This window comes from Nicotiana tabacum, chromosome 1 (assembly GCF_000715075.1).
Source record: "Nicotiana tabacum cultivar K326 chromosome 1, ASM71507v2, whole genome shotgun sequence".
In the NCBI taxonomy this organism is placed as follows: domain Eukaryota; kingdom Viridiplantae; phylum Streptophyta; class Magnoliopsida; order Solanales; family Solanaceae; genus Nicotiana; species Nicotiana tabacum.
Genome location: NC_134080.1, coordinates 135625913 through 135649462, shown reverse-complemented (window position 1 = coordinate 135649462; position 23550 = coordinate 135625913). Strand labels below are relative to the sequence as shown.

The window sequence follows — 23550 nt, the reverse complement described above, 5'->3', positions numbered from 1 at the left end:
CTTTCTTCCCAGATATCGCTGGAATGACACACAACTCTAATTTTCTCACTGAAGCTCTGATACCATGTGAGAAAGCACGGAAGAAAATATTATTATTTTTAACAATGATACAATGAGCCCTATATATGATACATATTTTACTCCTACTACATATGAGACTATGACATATTCTATTCCTACTACATATGTGACTAGGAATATTTACACATAACTATCTAACACTTTTAACATATGAGCTAATTATATATAACATACCAAAAGTACCCTTTAATATCTAGTGACCTCTACATGCCATGTTAATTCCTACAAGAGTATGTAATTAAGGGCAAAATGAGAATGGTAAGATTTAGGAGCTCTAAATGTAGAAAAGCGGTCTTTTAGAAAAGACCAGAAAGGAAAGAGTGTTTTATGGAAAATAGAATGCAGTCAGTGCCTGAATGATGATTGTTCTCAGATCTGTAAGAACACATTTAATTTTGTGCAGATATTTCGTTGACTCTAATTTTACTTTGCAATTACTCCTTTACTATGGGTTGGTCTTTGCCAAATGACACCACAGGTATGAGTAATCTGGTTTAAGTCCGTGTGGTAACTAAGTTTTGATATTTAGGAGATCATTCATTTGCTTGTTCACATGACAATCCACTACTTATTTCTTCTTGCTTTTTATTTTCTTTTGTTTTCTCCGTTTGGGTTTGGGTAAGGGGTTCCTATAGTTTGATATACCTCCCACTATTGACATGACATTGATAGACATAGAGTGACTTCTTGTCTGTTACTTTACCGTTGAGCAAGTATTTCTGAACTAAAGTCTTCATAAGTGTTCTCATAGTCTGTTAGTTTACCATTGAGCCGTTATTTCTGAACTGAAGTTTTCAGAACTGTTTTTGGATCCTTTAACTGCTATTCATGCTGGTTTAGCAGGATGATCGGACTCATTTTTTTTTCCAAACTAAATCTTTCTTTAGTCTCCTTTCTTGCAGATCTATTTTTTCTTAGGTGGACGTACAGTTCTCAACCAGGCTACAATCAATGGGATGGGGAAACATCTATAAGAGGCGTGTGAAAGTTTTTACTGTAGCTCTTATCATTTACTTTGATTACAAGGTACGAGTTATGTCCTTTAGCTGCTAGCTTGCTAGTGTTATGTTTGAAAGTTAAAAGATGCAAGAACAAGAAACTGGGTTTTATCATCTTATTTCCTTTTCTATTTGCTAAGAACATTGAAGAGCTTATGACCACTATTATGTTATGTTTTCATCAAGGCTTTACAGCAGAGAGAAAAATGGGCGAACAAGTCAAAGAAAGCTTCTCTATGGGAGAAAGCTCATGAACGCAATGCTAAGCGTGTGCTTAATTTAATAGTGGAGCTTGAAGGTTTGTGGGTGAAACTTGGACAGTACCTATCTACACGTGCTGATGTACTGCCAGAGGCTTACACATGCCTTTTGAAGCAATTACAGGACTCTCTTCCCCCCCGCTCTTTAAAAGAGGTAACTTCGGTAAACTTTATAAAAGGAGTTTCAACATCGGATTGTTTGCAATAACAACTCTATTGATAGTCAATCGGTTCTATATGTTAGTCATTTCCAATAACAACCCTATTGCTAGAACTTTTATCATCTAGAGAAACTACATTTTCAGGAACCATTTAGAATCTTTACTTGCCCAAAAAAAAAAAAGAACCATTTAGAAAAATTGATCATTTGTATCTTTATGCTTGTGACATGGAGGTGAATCTTCTATGCTATTAGTTGTATAGTTCTCTTGTCAATTTGCATAAATAATTCAAAGAGCTTTAACTGGTGCTTTGAATTTGGTGAGTCAGTGTTCTCTCTTTTCGTTCTTTATTTTCAGGCATTCCTCCTTCGTTTGTTTGTCTTCTCCTTGCACTCTATTTTAAGAGTTCTCTTTTATTGGGGTTTTGGGGGGGGGGGGGGGTTCTCTAGTTTTATAATTTGTATGTTGAGATCTGATTTAGTTTTCTCTGATGAGGATTGTATGAATGATAACCTGAATATTTTTTTTATGATTGAGACTTGAGAAACATCGTGAAGGTTCTCTCAAAAATCTCTTGCACAAAAAAAGAGTGGTTTGCACATCCTGACCCATGTGTTCTGTTTTTTGTGTGGCTGAGAGGGTAAAATTGGTAGGAGAGAAGGAGAGAGAAATTGTAAAAGAGTGGAGGCTGTGTTTAACCACATTTTAAAGTCGAACTTTTAATTGGCTTTTTTAACATGACCTAGTTAACTATTAATAGTCGAAGCACCTCAGGTTACATCGAGCTGAAAAGATATGCTAAAAACTTCTCTGACTTCATTTACTTACAAGTCATACTATGGTGCATCTCAGAAGTAAGCAGGAGAACCAAAAGACAACAGGGAAAATACGTGCGTCATTATCCCACTATGTTATCTATTCTATGTTGCTTGGACTTTTGAATTGATATTAAGTATTTCTTCAAACACTTATATTCTTTTAATATTTTTACATGATTCCTCCTCCTCCGTTTTTCTTCTTCTTCTTCTTCTTCTTCTTCTTTTCTTTGATTAGCATATTTTCACAAAATTCCTCTCTATACGAAAATCTCATTTTATTTACCTATAGAGCCTCTCCTTTAGAAACCCACCAAGGAAAATACCCTTCTGCTCCATGCGGTTTTATTTCTGAAAATTTTAATTGGTTACATGCATGTTATCCACGCTCCGCATTTTTATTGGAAATGGAAGTTTAAGAGGAAAGGAAAATGGTTGTGGGAGATGGCAATTCCTCAATTACAAGTCACAAGAAGATGGCATGCCTTTGCAGTGTGAAGCTGCAAATTATGGAAAAACCTATATGCCATAGTGAGCAAAAAGCACCAGTTTATCATTCATTTATTAGGGCCTATTATTGCTCTTGTACTGTCCTTGCTAGACAAAACCATGTCAAAGAGTAGCTCAGTCGAAATAGCTCTAGTTTGCTCCTATGGAAACTCTTAGTTTTTTTTAAGCATTAGAGCTATACATTTCAGTGGCACCTTTTAAATCCTATAAAAAAAATTCTACTTATCTTCTATATATTCAGATAGTCTTTTCTATGACATGATCTTGGGATGCTAAATTCGCTTTAGCAGGAAATTAGCTACATAGCTCCTTATGGTTTCATTTCTTTGCTCTTAGAGCATTGTAATATCTATATATTTTTGGCTCATAAAATCATACAAGAAATCTGCAAGTTCAATTTATGTTTATGCAGTGTGAATATCTAAAATTCATCAGACTGATAAAACAAATATCCAAACATTCATCAGATTGATAAAAAGAATATCTAAACATTCATCAGATAAATGTTACTAATTGAATGAATTGTTTGCCCCCAGGTATGCCAAACCATAGAGAAAGAGTTTGGGAAGACCATGGATGATCTATTCTTGGATTTTGTCAAAGTACCTCTGGCAACTGCCTCAGTAAGTGTCTGAACTAAAAAGCTAGGTGCAGAGTGAAAACAAGGATTTCCAACTAGGCAGTAGTAGTTCAGCCACTGCTTTCCTACCTTGGCAGTAAAATCTATAGTTATTTTTATCAATTTTATTAGAAGTACGCAGATGTGGAGTATAATAGAGGAAGTTGGTGCGAGCTGTAGGACCGATGGTGGTCCCAACATTGGCTTTTTACATTTTTCTTTGTTCAATACAAGAGGCTTATAAGTTATCCTTATCGCTGTCAACATTACCTTTTCGCAGATAGCGCAAGTTCATCGTGCAACTTTGAGTGATGGACAGGATGTTGTCGTCAAAGTTCAGCATGATGGAATAAAAGCAGTTATTCTGGAGGTTGTTTATGCTAGAGGCAATGATTCTTTTGCTGTGTGAATATAGAGTACTGAAAAAGAGTAGTGTCATTTACTCCAGTTCTTTTACAGGACCTGAAAAATGCCAAGTCAATAGTTGATTGGGTAGCATGGGCGGAACCGCAATATAATTTCCACCCCATGATAGATGAATGGTGCAAAGAAGCACCTAAAGAACTAGACTTCAATCATGAGGCTGGTATGCTTCAAGTAGTCAAATTGATTTTCTTAATGTTTCAGTAGTGTTTTTTTCTGGATCATGTTTGTTAAGTTTTTTTTATTTCTTTCGGTTCTGGCAGAAAACACTCGAAAGGTCTCTAGGAATCTCCGTTGTAACAAAAGATGTGATGATAGCAAGCCTGCTAATCATGTGGACGTACTAATTCCTGAAGTCATTCAAGTACGTCCCCTTAGTACTTAAAAGCTGTCTAAGCTACTATTTGTGACTTTTTTGGAGCTCTAGTCTCTAGTAGAAGTTCCTACTTTAATGCTTTATAAATTTGATGTTATTGATAGAACTACTAGGGAGAGGAGCTCCCTGCCGTAAGTAGTTAATATGTATCTACATGTAGAGAGTTGTTGCATCAAATCTATCCAGAAGCAAACATGTCCCCCGTAATGGTCAGAGGAACTTCACGAAGGTTCATATGGATGATTTAAGAGGGACTTCACCAACTTGTTTGGGATTGAATAGTAGTAGTTGTTGTTGTAAGGATCCTCCGAAGGTACTTGGTGAAATCTAGTCATCATTGCATCTCTTTTCATGTTATCTTTTGCATGAAGATAAAGACAGTTGACACATGCAAATTAGTACACCTGACCTCTTTTTCCTATGCTTCATTTTGAGTGGAGTTTAAGGTAGTTTGACAGTAAAGGTCTCTAACCAGCTCAATCTTATGTATCACTTGACGGTCTGCCTGTGTCTTAACAAGTTTTAGGTCTTGCAGGGAGGAAATACACTGAGTAGGGTCTTTCCTTTTTCGTTTTCTCCGCACAAGGGTCCACTCGTTACCCTTTGGTTACATATGAAAGAGAGATCTTTATGTTTGTCAACGAGGGGATGTGTGAGGGGCTCACCTATATAAGTTCACATGTCCTAAAGATGCTGAAATTGTCTATGATATTTATATTAGTTGACCGATTACTTCAGAAAGGTGTAGGCTTCAATCACTCCAATCTCTCATTAGTTACTTCTATCCATGTATTGTGAGATATCTTTGTTCCTTTTTTCAACAATGTTCTTATATTGGATTACATGAAATGACAGTCCACTGAAAAGGTGCTCATACTGGAGTATATGGACGGTGTTCATTTGAATGACGCTGAATCACTTCGAGCTTTGGGAATAGACAAGCAAAAACTTGTGGAAGAAATTACACGTGCATATGCACACCAAATTTATGTTGATGGATTCTTTAATGGAGACCCTCATCCAGGTAGCTTTCCATTCCTTTCTCTTTCACTAGGGATGAGTCACTGTGCTTACATTGATTTACGTCTGACGTGATTTTGTTGATATGCTGTTAAGACTCCATACTAACTTGCCTATGCTTTTTACCTCACTAAGATTCTACAAAAAACTACAATTTCGTCCTGCTAATTATGCTGAATACATGTTTCCAACTCTTAGTAGTGTTTCACTCTGTTTAATATTCTTTTGGGTTGTCAAAAATAGGAAATTTTCTGGTGAGCAAGGAACCCCCTCATCGCCCAATTTTGCTTGATTTTGGGCTCACAAAGTTGCTGTCAAGCTCCTTGAAACAAGCTCTCGCAAAAATGTTTCTGGCAGCTGCTGAGGTTTGTCAAGTTCTTTAACATCCAATGAGGACTGTGTAATATGCTTGTAATGATGGATACAATGGATTTATGAAGTTGTTGATGCAGGCATATTGCCGAAGCCCTATCCGGCTAACTCTGTCATGCATTATGAGTCTGACCAAGTCATATTAGTTGATCTTTCTGCTATTTTTTCTAGTTGACAAAATTCACAAATTATTTAAAACAAATTCAAGAGTATCAGTACCTAATAATGTTTTGTCAAAGATACCATGTCAACAACAACAACAACAACAATATCCCAGTGTATTCCCACAAGTGGGGGCTGGGGAGGGTAGGATGTATGCATCATTACCCTTACCTTGGAAGGGCAGAAAGGCTGTTTTCGGAAGACCCTCGGCTAAAGAGAACATGTAAGAAGCACTGATAGCAAGTAATGACAATACATGATATTTAGAAAACTAAATCCAAGATTACAAAGGGGAAGATGAAAGAAGTACTTATCACAAGTAAGATATACAATGATATCAAACTAAAGGGATACTGATGGCAAGTACTAACAATACAAGATATGTGAAAATAGCAAACTAAGGGTAAAATCGATACCATACTAACACGAATACTGTTGAACCAAGGAAGACAAAGGGAAACACTCAACTACGTACTAACCTTCTACCCTAATTCTCAACTTCCACACCCTCCTTTTAAGGGTCATGTCCTCAGTTAGCTCAAGCTGAGCCATGTCCCGCCTGATCACCTCTCCCCAAGACTTCTTCGGCCTACCTCTACCCTTCCTCTTACACCTCAAGGCCAACCTCTCACACCTCCTGACCGAGGCGGGCATCTGTGTTTCTCCTCTTAACATGCCCGAACCATCTCAGCCTCACCTTTCGCATCTTTTGCTCCATAGGGGCAACTCCCACCTTGTCCCTAATAACTTCATTCCGAATTCCGTCTAATCTCGTGTGCCCACACATCCATCTATCTCCCCATCACTCTAAATCATAGACCCAAGGTACTTAAAACTCTCTCTCCCGGGAATGACTAGCATATCAAGCCTCATATCCCCGTCCGCTTCCTGGGCAACACCGCCGAACTTGCACTCCAAGTATTTGGTCTTGGTCCTTCTTAGCTTGAAACCTTTAGACTCAAGAGTATGTCTCCAGACCTCCAGCCTCTCATTAACACCACCACGCGTCTCATCAATCAGAACTATGTCAGCTGCAACTAACATGCACCAAGGCACCTCCCTTGAATGTGTCGCGTCAATGCGTCCATTGCCAAGGAAAACAAAAATGGGCTAAGTGCAGATCCCTGATGCAACCCCATCTCAACCAGGAAGTATTCAAAGCCCCCTCCTGCCGTCCTTACCCATATCTTTTGCCTGAAGAGTGGAGTTGGAGTACGATGGTTCTGTTGTACAAGAACAAGGGGATATCCAAAACTGCAACAACTATAGGGGTATCAAGTTGTTAAGCCATACGATGTAAGTTTGGGAGAGGGTGATAGAAGGGAGGATGAGGAGGAGTGTGTCCATTTCCGAGAACCAATTTGGTTTCATACCGGAAAGATTGACTACTAAAGCCATACTAAATCTATCATTGTAGCAAAGATGCCTTAAACACGACATACACACATATGTTACAACATAGAAACAGGGAAGAGATATATCACCATAAAATGTTGGGCTTGTACACTTGCACCACAAAAATACAAGTTTTGCACAGAGGCAGAAGACAGATTGGTTTTTCAGATGAGAGCAGAGAAACAGACTCTAGGGTGGTATGGACCCTGATACAAATCTTTAAAAGTTCTGAAATGTACGGGGACCTAAAATAGAGAGGCACCAAACTGTGTCCTATAATTTGGTCGGAGAAATATTGCTTTACTCCACTTATAGGACTCGCAAACCAATGGAAATTCGATAGAAAGCTCAAGTGAGAAAGTCACAATCCATTGAATAAGATCGGCTCAAGGTGAGAGCTCAAAAAAGAAAGAAAAGTAGGCGCTTTTAAGGCCAGTGTGGAGTAGCTAGAACGGATGGGAGGTAATTCGTCCTACATTGGGTGGCTTGCTAAAGCCTTGTGTTCGTTTCAGTGACCGATCACCAGAAGTGGAGCGGTGAATGAAACAATCAATTGATCCTGCTTCACACTCTACACTAGTAAATAATGGCAGCCCGTGGAGCATCTCTGCAAATAACTTAACCTTCTTTTTTAGATCAATCCCAGTGTTTAATGTCTAAACTCATGCATTGAAGATGAAACAACAGTGTCTTCCGCAGCTACTAAAAATACTGTTACAGTTCTGTTGTGAAGGAACAATGTGAAAACAAGCGAAAGTGATCTCTTATCTCTCCTGTCAGATACTAAGACAGTTAGGACTTCAAGATTGTAAGGTCTATTCTACTGTATCAGGTCAGTAGTGTTAAACCTGAAGGGACAAGGACCACGTAAATGTGTGGATGCACAAGGAACCTTTGCCTTCCAAGTGGAGGATGAGCTTGCAATCTATTGGTACTTCCAGGAATAAACGAGATTGCAACTACCTGCTGAACCCTGTATTTAGATCTGGATCCATGGCCCAATTATTCAACTTAAATGATTCATTTTACAGATGAAAGATACTCCAAAATGAAGACATTTGGTGATGGAAACATTGGTATAGAAGGTTTCACTTAGAGTCGTTTGGTTGATGGTCTAATTATGCAAGGACTGTAATATATGATGGTTATGTGGTGAGTAATAATTTAAGAACAATTATGCGATAAGTACTACTTTAAAATTATTATGCAGGGGTTGCAATACAAATGTCAAGAATGATCTATACCAGTTAGTACACAAGTACAAGTTTTAGTTTAAAGAAACTAAGATTGTATCTCCTTTTTATTTTGGGTACTAAAACATGGCGCATTACTTAAGTGCATTTTTTATATCATTTTAGGTTTTCTTATCTATGTATTGTTAGTAAACATATTCTTATTCCAATTCCTATCTTGCATTGAATACTACACAATATTCCTGTATAAGTTATGAATGTTTTGTTCATATGGAAAACAAAAATGGTAAGCAAATGTTGTGTTAATATGCAGAATTTTATGTCATGAACCAAGCTTGTTATTCCTAATGCAGATTCTTATGCCACGGTTATTTTTCATATACGGGAAGCAAACGAGCCCTTACAGTACTTAACTGGTTCAGTAGTATTATTCCGATATGCCATGACAAGTATTCCACCTAGTAACATGAACTCCTTAGTCTGGCCATTTCTTAGCATCACAAGCAGTGTACTAGTGTATCAGTCCTGTCTGTCAACAGTTAACTTTTTACAAAGTGTCAACAATCAAATTTTTAATAATAATTAACATTCTATTCTCCAGCCAGACCTCCTATTTCATCTACCCTTGCTGATATTATGGTATCAGAAAAGGATAATTATTTAAAACCTTTATATCTGTGTGATGCCGAGGGTCTTTCGGAAACAGCCTCTCTGCCCTCCAGAGTAGGGATAAGGTCTGCCTACATGTTACCCTTCCCAGACCTCACTTGTGGGATCCCACTGTGTTGTTGTTGTTATATCTGTGTGATAGTTTGATTTAATTGTACAGAGGGCTTAAACCCAGGTAATAGGTCAATGAGCCCCATTATTTAATAGTATATTTGTTTAATGAGTTTCCCTCTTTCAGGATAAAGTTATAAGAATAAAGCACGTTTTATAACCAAATTCAATAAAAAATCTAATTAAGGTGCAAGATGTTTGCTCATCTTGTTATTCTCGTACACTTAAATGTAATTATTTTGTGAAGCGCTGTTGGTCCCTCTTATTCCAATGACAACAATCACTTTGTGCTTCTGTTTTCAGATAATCAACAAAATATGGTTATGCTGTTTCTCTACCAACTTGCCATTGTAAAAATTGAGATACCACTTCTTGCAGGGGGACCATGTTGCACTTTTGTCTGCATTTGCAGAAATGGGACTCAAGTTTCGCCTTGACGTACCGGAACAAGCTATGGAGGTTACTTCTGTGTTCTTCCGTTCTTCCACGCCTGCCAATGAAGCTCTTGTAAGATGCTCTTGTTATTAGTTGATTATATCTATCCAATTTCCCTCGTCTGACTTATTTCTCAATTTGATGAAGGAAAGTATGAAAATGTTATCTGAGCAAAGGTCAAAGAACCTAAAGGTTATACAAGAAAAAATGAAACTGAATGAGAAGGAAGTGAAACGCTTTAATCCTGTAAGCTAATAGCTTTTTGACCACTGTTGACTTTGTGAATTATCAACCACTGACTTTGATGATTCTGAAGCAGCTGATAATTTTTTCTCCAGGTGGATGCCTTTCCTAGTGATATCGTTATATTTGGGAGGGTTCTTAATCTTCTTAGAGGTTTGTGATGAATGTGCACTATTATCTCCTCTTTGTATCATCTAAGTACGAAGAACTGACTCAGTGGTTGTCGGTGATTCTCAGGGCTTTCTGCAACAATGAATGTCCGCATAGTCTATATCGATATCATGAGACCTTTTGCTGAATCTGTTCTCCAATGGTGAGCTCTGTTTTGTGCTTATTTTACCATATGTTCAGCGGATGCATTACTCCCTAAGTATCTGATCATCAACTTGTACCAGCAACTTAAATAGAGGGCCAGCTTTGAATCCACGATGGATTTATGACACCCCAGTTCATTCCGATGTTGAAGCCAAGCTAAGGCAGCTTTTGGTCGAGCTTGGGAATGCTGAGAAAATACTCGGAATTCAGGTACATACTCGTAACTACCATATTTTTGCAGTCTGATTATCCTACCAACCTGCTTCCCTTCCCAAAGGCTTTGTTCCCCACTCTTGCAACTTCAGGGGTAGCCAACACTACTAATGCTGTGGGAGTACAATTTCTTGCTGCAGAAAAAAGTAACACAAGGTCTTTAGTCAAGATATGTCCGTGGAAAAGGAAGGTTTAGTGAACCTCTATCTCATATTGAACACTCAATCGAAGAAAATAAATTAAATATAGAGTGCGGACTACCTTTTCAGTTGGGGGTTTGGCGTAGAGGTAGGCTGTACCTTGAAACAAAGAGAAAGCACAGGATAAATACAGAAGATGGAGCAGTCAGTTATGGAGAATATCAACCAGATTATAATTCTGGGAGATGAGTGAGAATAGCACTGGAAAATTCTGTGTTAGCCATGTGGATGTTTCAGATAGTGAAGGACATAATTTAGTCTTCGAAGTTGTTGAATTGAGTTGAGAGTTCTTTAAGTGAATATGAATGGGTAATTTTTAGTCAAACTCTATAGTGCTACAAATCGGATATGTACTCAATTATTCTCCGTGTAGGGTTTTATTCGATGCTCCTTTCTGGGTTTCTGATATTAGATTGGGACTTAACAACTTAGAAGAGGCTGTTGTTTTCCATATCTCTTCTAATGAAGTGATCTAACGATCCTAGCTGAAGGGATTAGTCATACTGCTGCCTAACGTTCTAATTTAGAAAATGTCTCTCCATTTAGGTTGGTTTATAGATTTGTCGATTCATTCCCGGGTTTCACTAATTCAGGCATGCTCATTTTTTGTTGTGTATTTCAAGGTATGTGCCTACAAAGATGGAGAAGTGATCATTGATACTGCTGCTGGGGTACTTGGAAAATATGATCCTCGTCCAGTCCAACCCGATAGCTTATTTTCTGTTTTTTCAGTAACAAAGGGAATCAGTGCGGGACTAGTACACTGGCTGGTTGATAATGGGTATGTGATCCTAGCAATAATTTCAGTTTCTACTCTTGGATGTCCTAATTTTCTATTCTCTTGTCTAAAATACAGAAGTTTCTTAATCGTTTATTCTAATAAAGAAAACGAGTGCTGCCCATGGGGCTTTGATCTAGTGGTAAGAGCGCAACTTGTGGTGGGTTTGGCGCACATCACGGATTCAAACCCTGCCGCAGATAAAAGCATAGTATTTAAGTGGAGAAGGGTAAGAGTGTGGGGCACTATCCACTGAGTTTCGAACCGTGCGCCACTGGCCTAATTTTACACTGGCTGCTAACCTATCACAACTACCCTTCTTTATCCGGGTTTGGGACCTGGCAATGTGAGCAAGCTCACACGGGTGGATTTTTTTGTTTACCGAAAAAGTTACTTTTTTAAGGCCTGCCTTCAATCAAGGCATGTCATTATTTCTTCGTACTTTCTCATCACTGTTAGGTTTTTTATCGATATGCCCTCACATTAGAAGGTTCCTGGTAAGTCAAAATTTAGAAGGTATGCACCTCGCTTTGCTTGGGATGGAACCTTCGCTTATACATCCACTTTAAAAATACTGATTCAAACTTTAAGAGCTTCAAGGTAGAAATATCTTTGATTTACCTACTAGTAATCTTGATCTTTCCTATACTCATTTGTAGTTCTACTTTTTCTTTAAATGTGTCTTGCTCATTTTGAAGTTTTAAGAGGTACCCGATGTTTGTGAGCCATTTCGTGCTCTTGCTTTGTTTAGGATACATAATTTTAGCCTTTGCAATTAACCAATGAGAACATTTTATCTAACAGAAAGCTGAAGCTTGATGACAATATTGCAAATATTTGGCCCGAATTTGGATCAAATGGAAAAGACCAAATAAAGGTATAAGAAGTTCTGGAGCTACACCATAATAGAAATTGTTATTTTTACTTGGAAATCTTGTTTCTGACACTTCTTGAGTGAGTAAATGATTAAAGAAGAAAAAAAAGAGTTAATGTCGTTCTTTTTTCAGGAAATATTCGAATATACTGGCAGAAAGCAACACCTGGAATTCTAGAATACCTATTTCTTAGTCCTGGATATTTACTTTCCTACTATGTCAGTTTGAGTGCTTGTTTCATTATCTTTCTTTTTTTTAAAATTTCGGCAGGTTCATCATGTTCTTAACCATACCTCTGGTTTACATAATGCCATGGGTGGTATTAGCCAAGAAGACCCTTTTTTGATGACTGATTGGAATGAATGTTTAAAACGGATTGCCATGACTGCTGCAGAAACTGCACCGGGTCATGAGCAGCTGTACCATTATTTGTCTTTTGGCTGGTTATGTGGTGGCATTATTGAGGTAATGTTGCATTTCATGTTTTCTGATCAAATTTCATGACCATAATTTCTTGCTAATTATTTTGTGTCATGACCCCTAAAACATCAACTAAATTATGCAAAGTTAAAATGTTATTGAACTAAGTTTAATTTAAATTGAAGGGAAGTTTCCTTTGTGCACCATGTTTATGGTCACGGTGGGACTGGGGGTTGGTTTTTTACAGAAAGATCCTGACAGTAGCTCTTACTGGCTCCTCTTTTGAATTTGAAATGAAATAATCTTGTAGTGGAGCGTCTGTACAAAAACATATCTCTCTCAGTATATTTTATAATCTTGACATGCTTTGAGGTATTTATCTATTGTCATCTCAATACAGCGAGCATCAGGAAGAAGATTTCAAGAACTCCTAGAAGAAGTGTTTGTTCGACCTTTAAAGATTGACGGAGAGCTCTATGTTGGAATTCCTCCAGGCATGATTAGTGTCTACTTTTTAGCATTTCCTAATTTCTCCTGCTGCTCTTGCTATCAATAGAGTCATCTTTGCTTGTTCAATCTCGCCAACTATGCTGACTGACATTTTAGTAAACAATCTCATAGTTTCTAGGTCCCTTATCAGTTGATAACTAATCTAACCATGCGGGATATACCATATTCATAGGTAATACTTCCGAACAGTGATAATGTAAACTGCTTTTATCCATCATTTTCGCTACCACCTGGTTAAATTCTAAGGTCCAAAATAAGTTTCCCATGTTTATATGCTGTAGATGAAGTATTGCTGGTATTAACATGCTGGATTTATGAGTACTTGAAGGTGGGCAGTTGGCCTGTAACCACCTCAAGTTTTGAGGGGTAGCTTATATGAATCTGTTTACTAAGTTTTCAAAATTTCCAAACCATCTGGCGTCAGACAAAGCAGTTACAATAACAATATCAATAATAATAATAATGATAGCGATGATGATACTTTGTAAAGTGTGACTGTAAAAGAATTTAAGACGTATGACATTAGTCTTTGGCATTCCTTTTCTTCACCTTGTTTATCTTATTTCTCACATGGTACAAAGCTGTGAGAAACCACCCGCTGTGTGCATTGACCTACGACCTTCAGGAGGAGGACAGCCATAGAGTTCTCAGGATGTTGTATAGTCAACAGTAGAACCCAAAGCCTCAAGCAATTAGCCTAAAAAGGGGTTTCTAGACTGAAGTTTCTGTATCACCATGTAAATATGCTTCATCCTTGACCGATCAAAAACAAAAACTTCATACTTTAGAAGTTGGTGATGTAGATACTTGGCACAATGTAGCAACTCTCAGGCTTCCCCTTGTTGAAAAAACCTCATTTCTCCTTCTGTTTCTCTTCCAAATATCTTGATGCAACAATGTGATGTTCTGCTTTTGGAGTAGATCTATGAAGTTATGAATTTCGCCTATGTCCCGATTCTGTAGGTTTTGTCTAAACCTCAAAGAAAAGTTTCATATAGCAAACAGTTTAAATTCTGGAGGCAAGTGACAGCCTTTGCTTTACACATTTAACGATTAAACCACTCAATGGACAATCCCCTTCCTTGAGGGCAGGGATTGGTAGATCCTGAAGGGTCTTGTTGTCATTTAATCAGTCTCTTCCTAGCTATAATCATAACCCCCCCCCCCTCTCTCTCTCTATATAACCATTTGATAGTTGACACCTAAAATTCCCTATTGCAGGTGTAGAATCTCGACTTGCAACGCTTACAGTAGATATGGATGATCTCACCAAGTTGTCGAATGTCAGCAACCGTTCAGACTTACCATCCACCTTCCAGCCGCAGCAGATGGCTCAACTTGCAACTACTTTACCTGTCATATTCAACTCACTCTATGCTCGCCGCGCTATTATACCTGCTGCCAATGGACACTGCTCAGCTCGTGCCCTAGCCCGCTATTATGCTGCACTTGCTGAGGGTGGGAAAGTTCCTCCACCGCATTATGCTTCCATGCCAACCTTAGGAAGCCACCCACATATTCCAAAGTTCCCTTCTCAACAGACTGTTAAAAAGCAAAAATCTAGAAAGAAAACTGCTGCTTCAGATGCTGATGGTCCTGGACCGACTCAAAATAGCAATTCATCTATTGAGAATGGCTGTGGACATGATGGCAAAGGTAATGTTTACCTCCGGATTCCTGACAACAATAGCTACAATGGCGGTGATACGTCAAGTGATAACCGGAATATCAAACTCTTCCACAACCAAAGAGTTCATGATGCTTTCATGGGAGTTGGAGAATATGAAAACCTTACCTATCCTAATGGGCAGTTTGGGCTTGGGCTTAAAAGGAGTTACTCAACAAATGGGGAACTTGTTGGCTTCGGGCATTCCGGTATGGGCGGATCTACTGGTTTTTGTAACATCAAGCATAAGTTTGCAATTGCAGTAACTCTGAATAAGTTGTCATTTGGATCTGTGACTGCGAAAATAATACACTTGATATGTTCGGAGCTTAACATCCCAGTGCCACAGGAAATTTCCAGACTTGTTGAGACTGGATCTAGCGATCAGTTGGAAATAGGTAAACCACTGATAAACTGACCAATTTTCACTCAATTTTTGTCATTGCAAGTGTATCTATCAGTATGAGATCGTCCAGACAAAAGAATACAATTGTACTTGACAATACAAGTTTAAATTATGGAAATATATTCTTTGCCGTCATACTGGAGTTTTACGGACTCTGCAACTGTATATGAATCCAGGATGGCCCACATGGCCATAATCGTGCTAAATCAACTCAAATCTCTTATTTTAAGTTAGATACGTTTGTGTATATAGTTTTTCAGGCTCTAGCTCGAGGTGGTGGTTTAAGTGGCCGGCCACCTATCAGCTGAAACTAACATGAAAAGCTTACTCTAAAGGAAGGATTAAATCCAACTATACCTTATGCAGAATTTTCTCTACTTTTCTATTTCTGAAATTTGCAAACTAATTGGTGTTGTGGTTAGCATATTCCTAAACTGGTTGATTGATGAAACTTATGAAAATGATAATACAGTAGCATTTATCCTTCTGGAGTGGTTATATTCTATCATGAAAATGCGTTGCGACTCTTTTCATTGGAAAGTAACACTTCATTATCATGAGTAAAGTATGTCCTCTATAAATAGGAGAATCAGCTCAATTTTCGATGAGATAATGAGTAGAGAAGAATTAAGATTTATGTGTCTTGAACAACAACGCAATCCCAAATAAGTTGGGATTGATTATATGAATCCATTTTCATTTTCAGGCCAGCATTTTGAAATCCAAATAGATTCTTAGTGATTATTATAGTGTCTTTTAAGTCTACGTTTTGCCACTCTTTCCCAAGGTTTAGAGTTTCTCTCTCGCGTCTTCTTATAAATTGGAATCAAAGCACTTCTTCTCCACTCGTATAACACAAATAACTTGGTAAATCATCTTACTTCCACCTTTCACAATCACTTCCAAACATCTATGAGGATGCATTTCCAATTCATGCTCAAGTGTCTTTTTTTGCTTGTGTTTTAGGTCTCAACAAATGAATTATGTCCAGCTAAACAGATAGAATACTATCAGTATTTCAATTTCTATAAATAAATTAAAAACAGATTTTATAACTTCTCTTTAGAATTCGCATCAAGTGAAACTTAATACGTTCTATTCCAAAAAAGAGTTTGAGGTATTTCGTTGGAGATTTTGATCAAACCAAATTTAGCCTACTAGAGCATATAGAAAATTTTATATTGTATTGTGTGTTTCTGGTATAAGTAAATTGAGATTATTTTATATCAAGTTTCTGATATTATTTATATTGAATTTAACATGGAATCCTAATACTGGCCTTGGACAAAACACATAAAAAACCAAAATGTCTCTGATTACCTCTTTTTCTTATTATTTTAAAAATAAGGGTAAAATTTTAAGCAAAGCTTATCCAAATTAAAATCGAGCATATATTTTTTGTAATATACAATAGTATATTTTAATTTTTAGTACCAAAAAGAATTTTAAAAAAGGAATGTACTAACTTATTTCTTTTCTATTTTTTAACTATATAATAAGTGGAGGTTTTGAGGTACGACGAAAGGCATTTTCGTAATTTGAGGAGTTCTTGTTGCTTTCATTTGTAAACACGTGCTATACAGGTGCCACTTTCTTTTTGCCCTGTTGGTAATCTACTCTTCTGTGTCTCACTCATCTACTATGTTTCTTGGCTCTTTCAGTATCAATTTTGCCTTCTCCATTTTTCTTGTGATTCATGTTTGAGTGTTTTCTTCGCTCCATCACATTCTTTCATAGTCTTTAGTTTATTCTGCTCCTCTACATTCTGCCTGTTGCCGGTGAGTTTCGATTTTATTTTTTGATTTTGGTTTTTTTAGTTGATTTTCTAATTGATTAATTTGATATTCTTTCAGATTTCATGCTTTTCTCTAGTATTTAGGTTATAGTTATTTTGCATGCATCGATTTTTCACTTTATTGACAATGCCATCTCCAAAAGTTTTCCGTCTTGGTTGAAGTTTGTCTATGGCGTCTATATTTTTGAATTTTGGTAAAAAACAAATTCTACGCCTGTTTCTGGTGGATATTTGTTAATTTTATTTTTGCTACTCTCTTGCTGGGTTCTATAGATGCATGTGTGTTGGCTAGGTTACGGAATTAACAAAAGATCTAATTTTTTGTCGGAAAATTAATTCATTCATCAGCTTATATTTTATCTGTTGAAAATTCATGTTTTGGTTTTTTCCATTTTTAATTTAGAATTTTTTGTTGTTCCTATAATTGTATGCATGTGAATTTTCTCTTAAAATAGCTCATGGTTGCCAGTGATTTGTTTGATTCTCTCCAAATAGCCAATGCTTTATGTATTTGCTACTTTACCATCATTCACTTTTTTTTGTGAAGTAGAGGGTGGGAGAGATGGGATCCATTCTTCGTCGTCTCAGGTGTTGGTCCTTTTGTGCATTTGTTGTCGTTATCTTTTCTGGTGAGTATTATTTGGTGAAATGTTGGCTTCTTTATCTTTGTTTTTTTCTATGAATAGTTTATCCATTATATTTTGTTCTGTATTTTGTGTTAAGATGTAGTGATTTCTCTTTACTTTTTGGTGGGTTATAAGAAGTTAAGTCAGCTCTATTCATGTGAATCGACGTGCAAAAAATAAATTTTTTGTTCAGTGAATACACATAAAGAGTAGAATTGGACAAACTAAAATTGAAATTAGGGTGATTTACAGTTCTTATGTTTAAAAGGCATTTCTATTAGAGCCAGAAATTTTGATGTATAATTGGTCAAACTAGGGGCAAGAATACATAAGTTTCCTTCTTCCTTCGTAATTGCACATTCTAGAAACTGTTTCACTCTTCCATAACTCTATCTTCTTCTTTCTCTCTCAATTTTGATTTGAGTATTTGGCTCTAGCAATTTTGCATAACATGTAAGCAGTATTTTTTTTAAGGATTTCCGTCTTTATCTTCAAATTCTATACACAATATTTCTCGTGTCGTCGCTGACTCTAGAAGGTACAAAAATTTCTAATGGCTATTCTGGATTTACCTATGTCTTTGGCTCTTTTCATTAATTGATTATGCAATGCACGCTCTCTTTTTAATATTGGTGTCAATTTTTTTGTTCCTGTCCAAATTGCCTCAATGGACATTCTACTCTTTCTTATGTTGGTATGGGTTTTTCTGATGATAACCAGACATGTGTCGCTCTTTTGCAGCTTTGGATATCACAGCATGCCCTGAAGAGCAGATAATAAGTTGTAACCAAATTGATAGTGAATATGCTGATAATGAAAATCAAGACGAATCAAATGTTGCAATGATTGAAGAGCCAAAATCAGGTATTATATTAAAATCACTTTTTAGATTTCTCTTCCTTGGGTTCTATTTTCCTTGACACCTGTTGTGGTTCTTAAATTCTTTTATAGTTTCCTAAATTCAGTATGACTTGAAATGCTACTCCGATAAATTTTCAAAAATAGAAAGGATACAAAATATGAAACATAATTGCAATTCCATGAGATATAAAAGGCTTGGTGACGGTTAACCTCTGAACAAATATTACTGCAAAATGGGTGTCCTACCCCATTTGTCGGATCAGTTTGGCTCTTAAGGTGATAGGTTTAAAAGGACATTTGTTTCCATCGTTTAATATCGTCTTTATTATGCTAAGAGGAATTTATGCGAGAGATTTTGAAATTGTTCTTCATAGCCTGCATAGGAAAATCAGATCGTTCATAAGTAAAGAGGCTATAAGCAAGCTGGTCAATTCTTTTTCATAGATGCTTACTTTGTTATAGACTACCAGACCATAGAGTCAAGCAGTCAACAACTCGGTCTAAGAGATCTAGCTTAAAAAATTTCCTGAGTTGTTCTATTTTTGAATAGACAAATATGTGATGATTTTTTCTTCAAAGGCTACTGATCCAAAAGATAAAATATGTTCTGCTGGTAATACAAGAAAACATGGTCACTAATGATACAATAGTTAGTATTTTCCTTACTTTTAAAACAGAAAGTATGATTTTCGGTCACTAATGGCATGCGGAGGAGCATCATGAAGAATTGAGAATCCTTTAGTGACAACATATCTTATAGGGTGGGAGATGGAAGGAGAATCAGCTTTTGGAATCATAAGTGGTGTGGAGAGGATACTCTGAGGGTCTCCTTCCCCCGCGTCTTCAGAGTTTCAAACTAGAAGGAATTGATGGTCCAACAGATTCGTAAGGAGCATGTAGGGGGGAGGGAGGGGTAGTATGTGACCTCTCATTTAGAAAGAACATGCAAGATTGGGAGATTGCGGAACTCCAAGATTTATTGACACTGCTATATGGGCAAGGCAGGCCTCAGCCATTCTTGGAGATGGGGTTTGCGTGGTGATGGTCTGTTCACCGTAAAGTCCTTTTACCATAGTATGTTTGTGAGAGAGGAGGCCTCTTTTCCATACTCCTCGATCTGGATTCCTAAGGTGCCCACGAAGGTGTGCTTTTTTGCATGGCTAGCGGCGAGGGGATTGATTTTGACTGCTGAGAATCTGCGAAAGAGGGAAATTACACTTGTTAGTTGGTGCTATATGTGTAAAAGCTCAGGGGAAGAAGTTGATCATCTTTTGTTGCATTGCCCTGTGTCCTCGGCTTTGTGGAGGGCGATCCTGAACCTTTTTAGTGTTCAATGGGTGATGCCAAGCACTGTAAAGGAAATGCTATATAGCTGGGCCGGTTTCCGTAGAAGAAGAAAGCAAAAGGCGTGGAAGTTCACCCCGTTAGCTCTCATGTGGATAGTTTGAGGGGAGAGAAATAGGAGAGCTTTTGAGGGGATTGAGTCTCCTTTTTCACATCTTAAGAATAGTCATTTATCTTTGATCGCTTTTTGGTCCACTCATATAGCCCCTATTTGTATAGAAGATTGGACGTCTTTTGTAGAGAATCATGTTCTGAAGTAAATTCTCTACTTTTTGGTATACTTCTTGTATGCGGTAGTTCTCTCCCTTTTGATTAATACAATTTACCTTATCAAAAAAAAAAAATAGTGCAAAGGCAGTGGTCAAAGTCTCAATTTGATCTGTCACCATATTAGTGTTTTCTCTTGAGAGATGAATTTAAGTTGACTTTTCCTCAAATATTAACGTGAATTGCATTTTTTGAGAAAAATACTTACCCTAATGAATATTTTTCTCGAAAAATAATTGCTTCTTGAGGGAATTCTCGATTTAGCTAAAAAGTTTAATGGTGAGTTTGATCTTTCTTTCAAAGAGGAATCTTGAAGAGGCAATAATGGTAATTGTTTTCTTGAGCTATAAAATTATTTGGACGCAGAGACAATCAAACCCTTATCTTGGCGTGGTAAACCCACGATGGTATGTGATTTGAAGCTTTTCTATCACATGCAATAGGTTCTTTTGCAGCCATGGCGTGGTTTCCCTCTCTTGGACTTGTAAGAAACAGAGTTGAGCCTCAATTATTTTCTTGTTAAGCCCTTGCTCGACTCTTAAAACATAGACCTATGGATTATGAGCACTATATTTCATGTGTGCACGTTTTAATAAATATTGATTCTACCCTGGTGGATAAGTCTTGATGATGGGATATTATCATTATTTGGGGTTCTTACCTCTTTGTTTCTTTTCCATCTGCAAATTACTTGGTTACTCAGTGAAAAACATTGTAGTGAAAGATGCATTTTGCCTTATTCACATTAGATTGATATTTTCAGATCTACTATTGTCACGACCCAATTTAGGATCATGACCGGCGCTTAGGAGCAAGTGCTACCAAGTAAGCCTCATCGATATTTGATCACGCCCAACTATGCCTTATTAAAAAAGGACAAACGGACGTTGCAAATATAATCTGAGTATTTCGCCCAGAGTCGAACCCACAAGGAATTAACCTATCGATTACTCTTGTTAGACTCACTTAATTCTACGTAATCAACTTCCCAAACGTTTTGAAAAACAATTGAGAATATTTTCACTAACTATGACGGACTGCAATTAAGTAAATAAAGACTAACTATGATCAAGTTATAAATAATTAAGAGAAGGATCTAATGTTATGATTTCCCCTATTGATGGAATCCCTTCTGGTTATGTTTCACATAGATTCGCCTAATCACCTCTATCAGTCATGAGCACTCTTATTACCGTAAATCTCTCCCGAGTAATCACGACAATTTACTAGACACACTCTCCCGAGTTACGCTAGCTGGCTTTGTTTATTACAGCTCACTTTAGATTGCACCCAAGGCTTCGTTATCCCTAATCTAGCCTTTAATCCCTCGGTTATTGATCTCTCATATACTCTGGAAGTGGTGTTGTTCAACACTTACCTAAATATGCACTCTCTCCCGAGTTATGCATACTAAATAGGCACAACTAATTGAGGATCCTATCAATTAACTACAACAAGAACGTAGTTGAAACAAATAGAGATTAAACCAAGCAATCTATATTAACATAACAAGAAGTTCATCCTTCAATAGGGTCCATCAAAACCTTAGACTAAATATTTAGCTACTCATACTAGTGTTCATCATAACAATAGCCAAATTCATCACAAATGGTAAAATACAAAAGGAAGAAATGAAGAACTCTATGTTGAAGTCTCCTCCTTGCCTCTTTCTTCACTCCCTTGAACTTAGCTATCCAGATCTTGATAATCCTCCTGTGGGCGAGCTGGACCTCTTTTAGGTTTAGTGGGATTGCCCCCGAACTTTGAAGGTTACCCCTGAAATTTATTTTTCCGGAGATGGACTAGCACGATCGCGCTAAAGGCCGCACATGTGGCCTACCATTCTGCCTCGAATTCCTGGGCTAGCGCGGTCGCGCTAGAGGGCACGCTAGTCTGGGTTCTCATTTCAGCCCTTATTTCTCTCTTATTCCCACGTACTCAGCTCTGAGCTTCCCTTTGTTCAATCTAGCTCGAATTGCAGTTCTAAGTCCTCATACGCGTAACTCGCTCCTGAAAATCATGAAATTCACAATTAGAGCCAATTTACCATCACTTAACTATCCTACAACAGTCAAACCTAGTCAAGTTGGGGCATAAGCAGTCACCAAATTACATAAATCTAGCCTATTATTAACACCCCACACTTAAATCATTACTAGTCCTCGAGCAATCCATCACACTCTATAAAGGTCCCTTCGCTAAGTCTTTTCCCCTAATGTATCACACCAAGAACAAATCACCAAAGTTACGCCTAGTAGTGAACAATCTTTTCCTCAAAAGTCGACTCTCACGTGTCGTGCAATATTCGTACTTACTCAAATTACTCTATACATCAGTCAAGACTTACCTTTCCTTCGTGAATCACATGCCCTCACATCACACAAGAGAGTAGTTCCGCAAATATTAATATTGAGAACAATTAGGAACTTAGATGAAGAAAGTTCACTCACTCTCAAAAAGAACATTCACATGCCACAAAGACACACCATAGGCTTGCCCGTAGTATACTACTCTACTAATCGAGCCCATTCAGTCAAAGATCGGTTAGGACTTCACTTGGTTGTAATGTAGGCTAAGGGACGGGTATGATATATTTGGATATAGTGACTAACCTCCCTAAGCACTTTTAATACAATTACATTAACCTTCAAAACCATATTTATGTCAACCAGACATTCCACCACATTTTTATTTATAACATCACATTCCATTAGGTGCAATTTTATCAAATCACCACTTATCAACTATTACAATTACTCTTTAGTGGTGCTTATTCTTTTACTTTTCCAAACAACTGCACATTTCCTCTATTTCATCGGTTCGACTCAAAAACCAAACCACCACCCCACACTTTAGCTTTTGCATATTTCACTACCATTCAAGTGCTTACATGAGGTAACGAGGTTCAAACAAATGTCCATTCAAAAAATTGGGTAAGGTTTGCAATGTGGTTGCCAAAGAAACATGCTTGAAGACTCAACGGGGTTGACTACGATGTACTACATTTAGGTGGGTCTACTTTATATATCTGGCTTATCAAAGAAATGCCTATATCACTTCTAAGACTGAATGAAACTATTATTTCGCTTTGCAAACACACTGGGCAAGTTCTAGGCATCAAATGTAAAACATAGAATACAGTACAACTCACACACACATGGCATATGACTCACTTCAGATTGGATTATCCAGACACTCTCTTTTGAGTATTGAAGTCAGTTACAAACATACAATTTAAGGCACTTTAGCAAGAGTCAACCATTGAGACTAAGCGTTACACTCTAGTGTCTACTGTGTTCAGGTGTATCAACGCCAAGGATTTCTCTTTCTATTTCAGCTCGTAGCCCATCAATACTAACTAAAAAAAACTAAAATCAAAATAAACAAAAACTAACTACATCCGATTTAAGATAAACCCTTGGAAAAGAACC

At 37.3% G+C, this 23550-nt stretch overlaps 1 protein-coding gene across 6 annotated transcripts in view; it reads left to right on the top strand.

Annotated features, from left to right (window-relative positions):
* LOC107800283 (uncharacterized) overlaps window positions 1-15361 on the top strand; it is a 28506-nt gene extending 13145 nt beyond the window's left edge. For 2 of the 6 annotated variants that reach the window (XM_075253603.1, XM_075253610.1), the window contains exons 2-19: window positions 984-1107; window positions 1266-1493; window positions 3362-3448; window positions 3725-3814; window positions 3904-4030; window positions 4131-4231; window positions 5099-5267; window positions 5507-5628; window positions 9544-9672; window positions 9748-9846; window positions 9939-9996; window positions 10081-10156; window positions 10239-10368; window positions 11195-11352; window positions 12154-12226; window positions 12495-12689; window positions 13045-13138; window positions 14376-15361. In XM_075253603.1, the coding sequence (XP_075109704.1) occupies window positions 1033-1107; window positions 1266-1493; window positions 3362-3448; window positions 3725-3814; window positions 3904-4030; window positions 4131-4231; window positions 5099-5267; window positions 5507-5628; window positions 9544-9672; window positions 9748-9846; window positions 9939-9996; window positions 10081-10156; window positions 10239-10368; window positions 11195-11352; window positions 12154-12226; window positions 12495-12689; window positions 13045-13138; window positions 14376-15238 (2874 nt within the window). In that variant the 5' untranslated portion in view covers window positions 984-1032 and the 3' untranslated portion in view covers window positions 15239-15361. Of the gene's footprint in view, window positions 1-968; window positions 1108-1265; window positions 1494-3361; window positions 3449-3724; window positions 3815-3903; window positions 4031-4130; window positions 4232-5098; window positions 5268-5506; window positions 5629-9543; window positions 9673-9747; window positions 9847-9938; window positions 9997-10080; window positions 10157-10238; window positions 10369-11194; window positions 11353-12153; window positions 12227-12494; window positions 12690-13044; window positions 13148-14375 lie in introns of all 6 variants that reach the window. The other 4 variants (XM_075253601.1, XM_075253600.1, XM_075253605.1 and 1 more) reach the window with 3 other exon arrangements.
* The last annotated feature ends 8189 nt before the right edge of the window (window positions 15362-23550 follow it).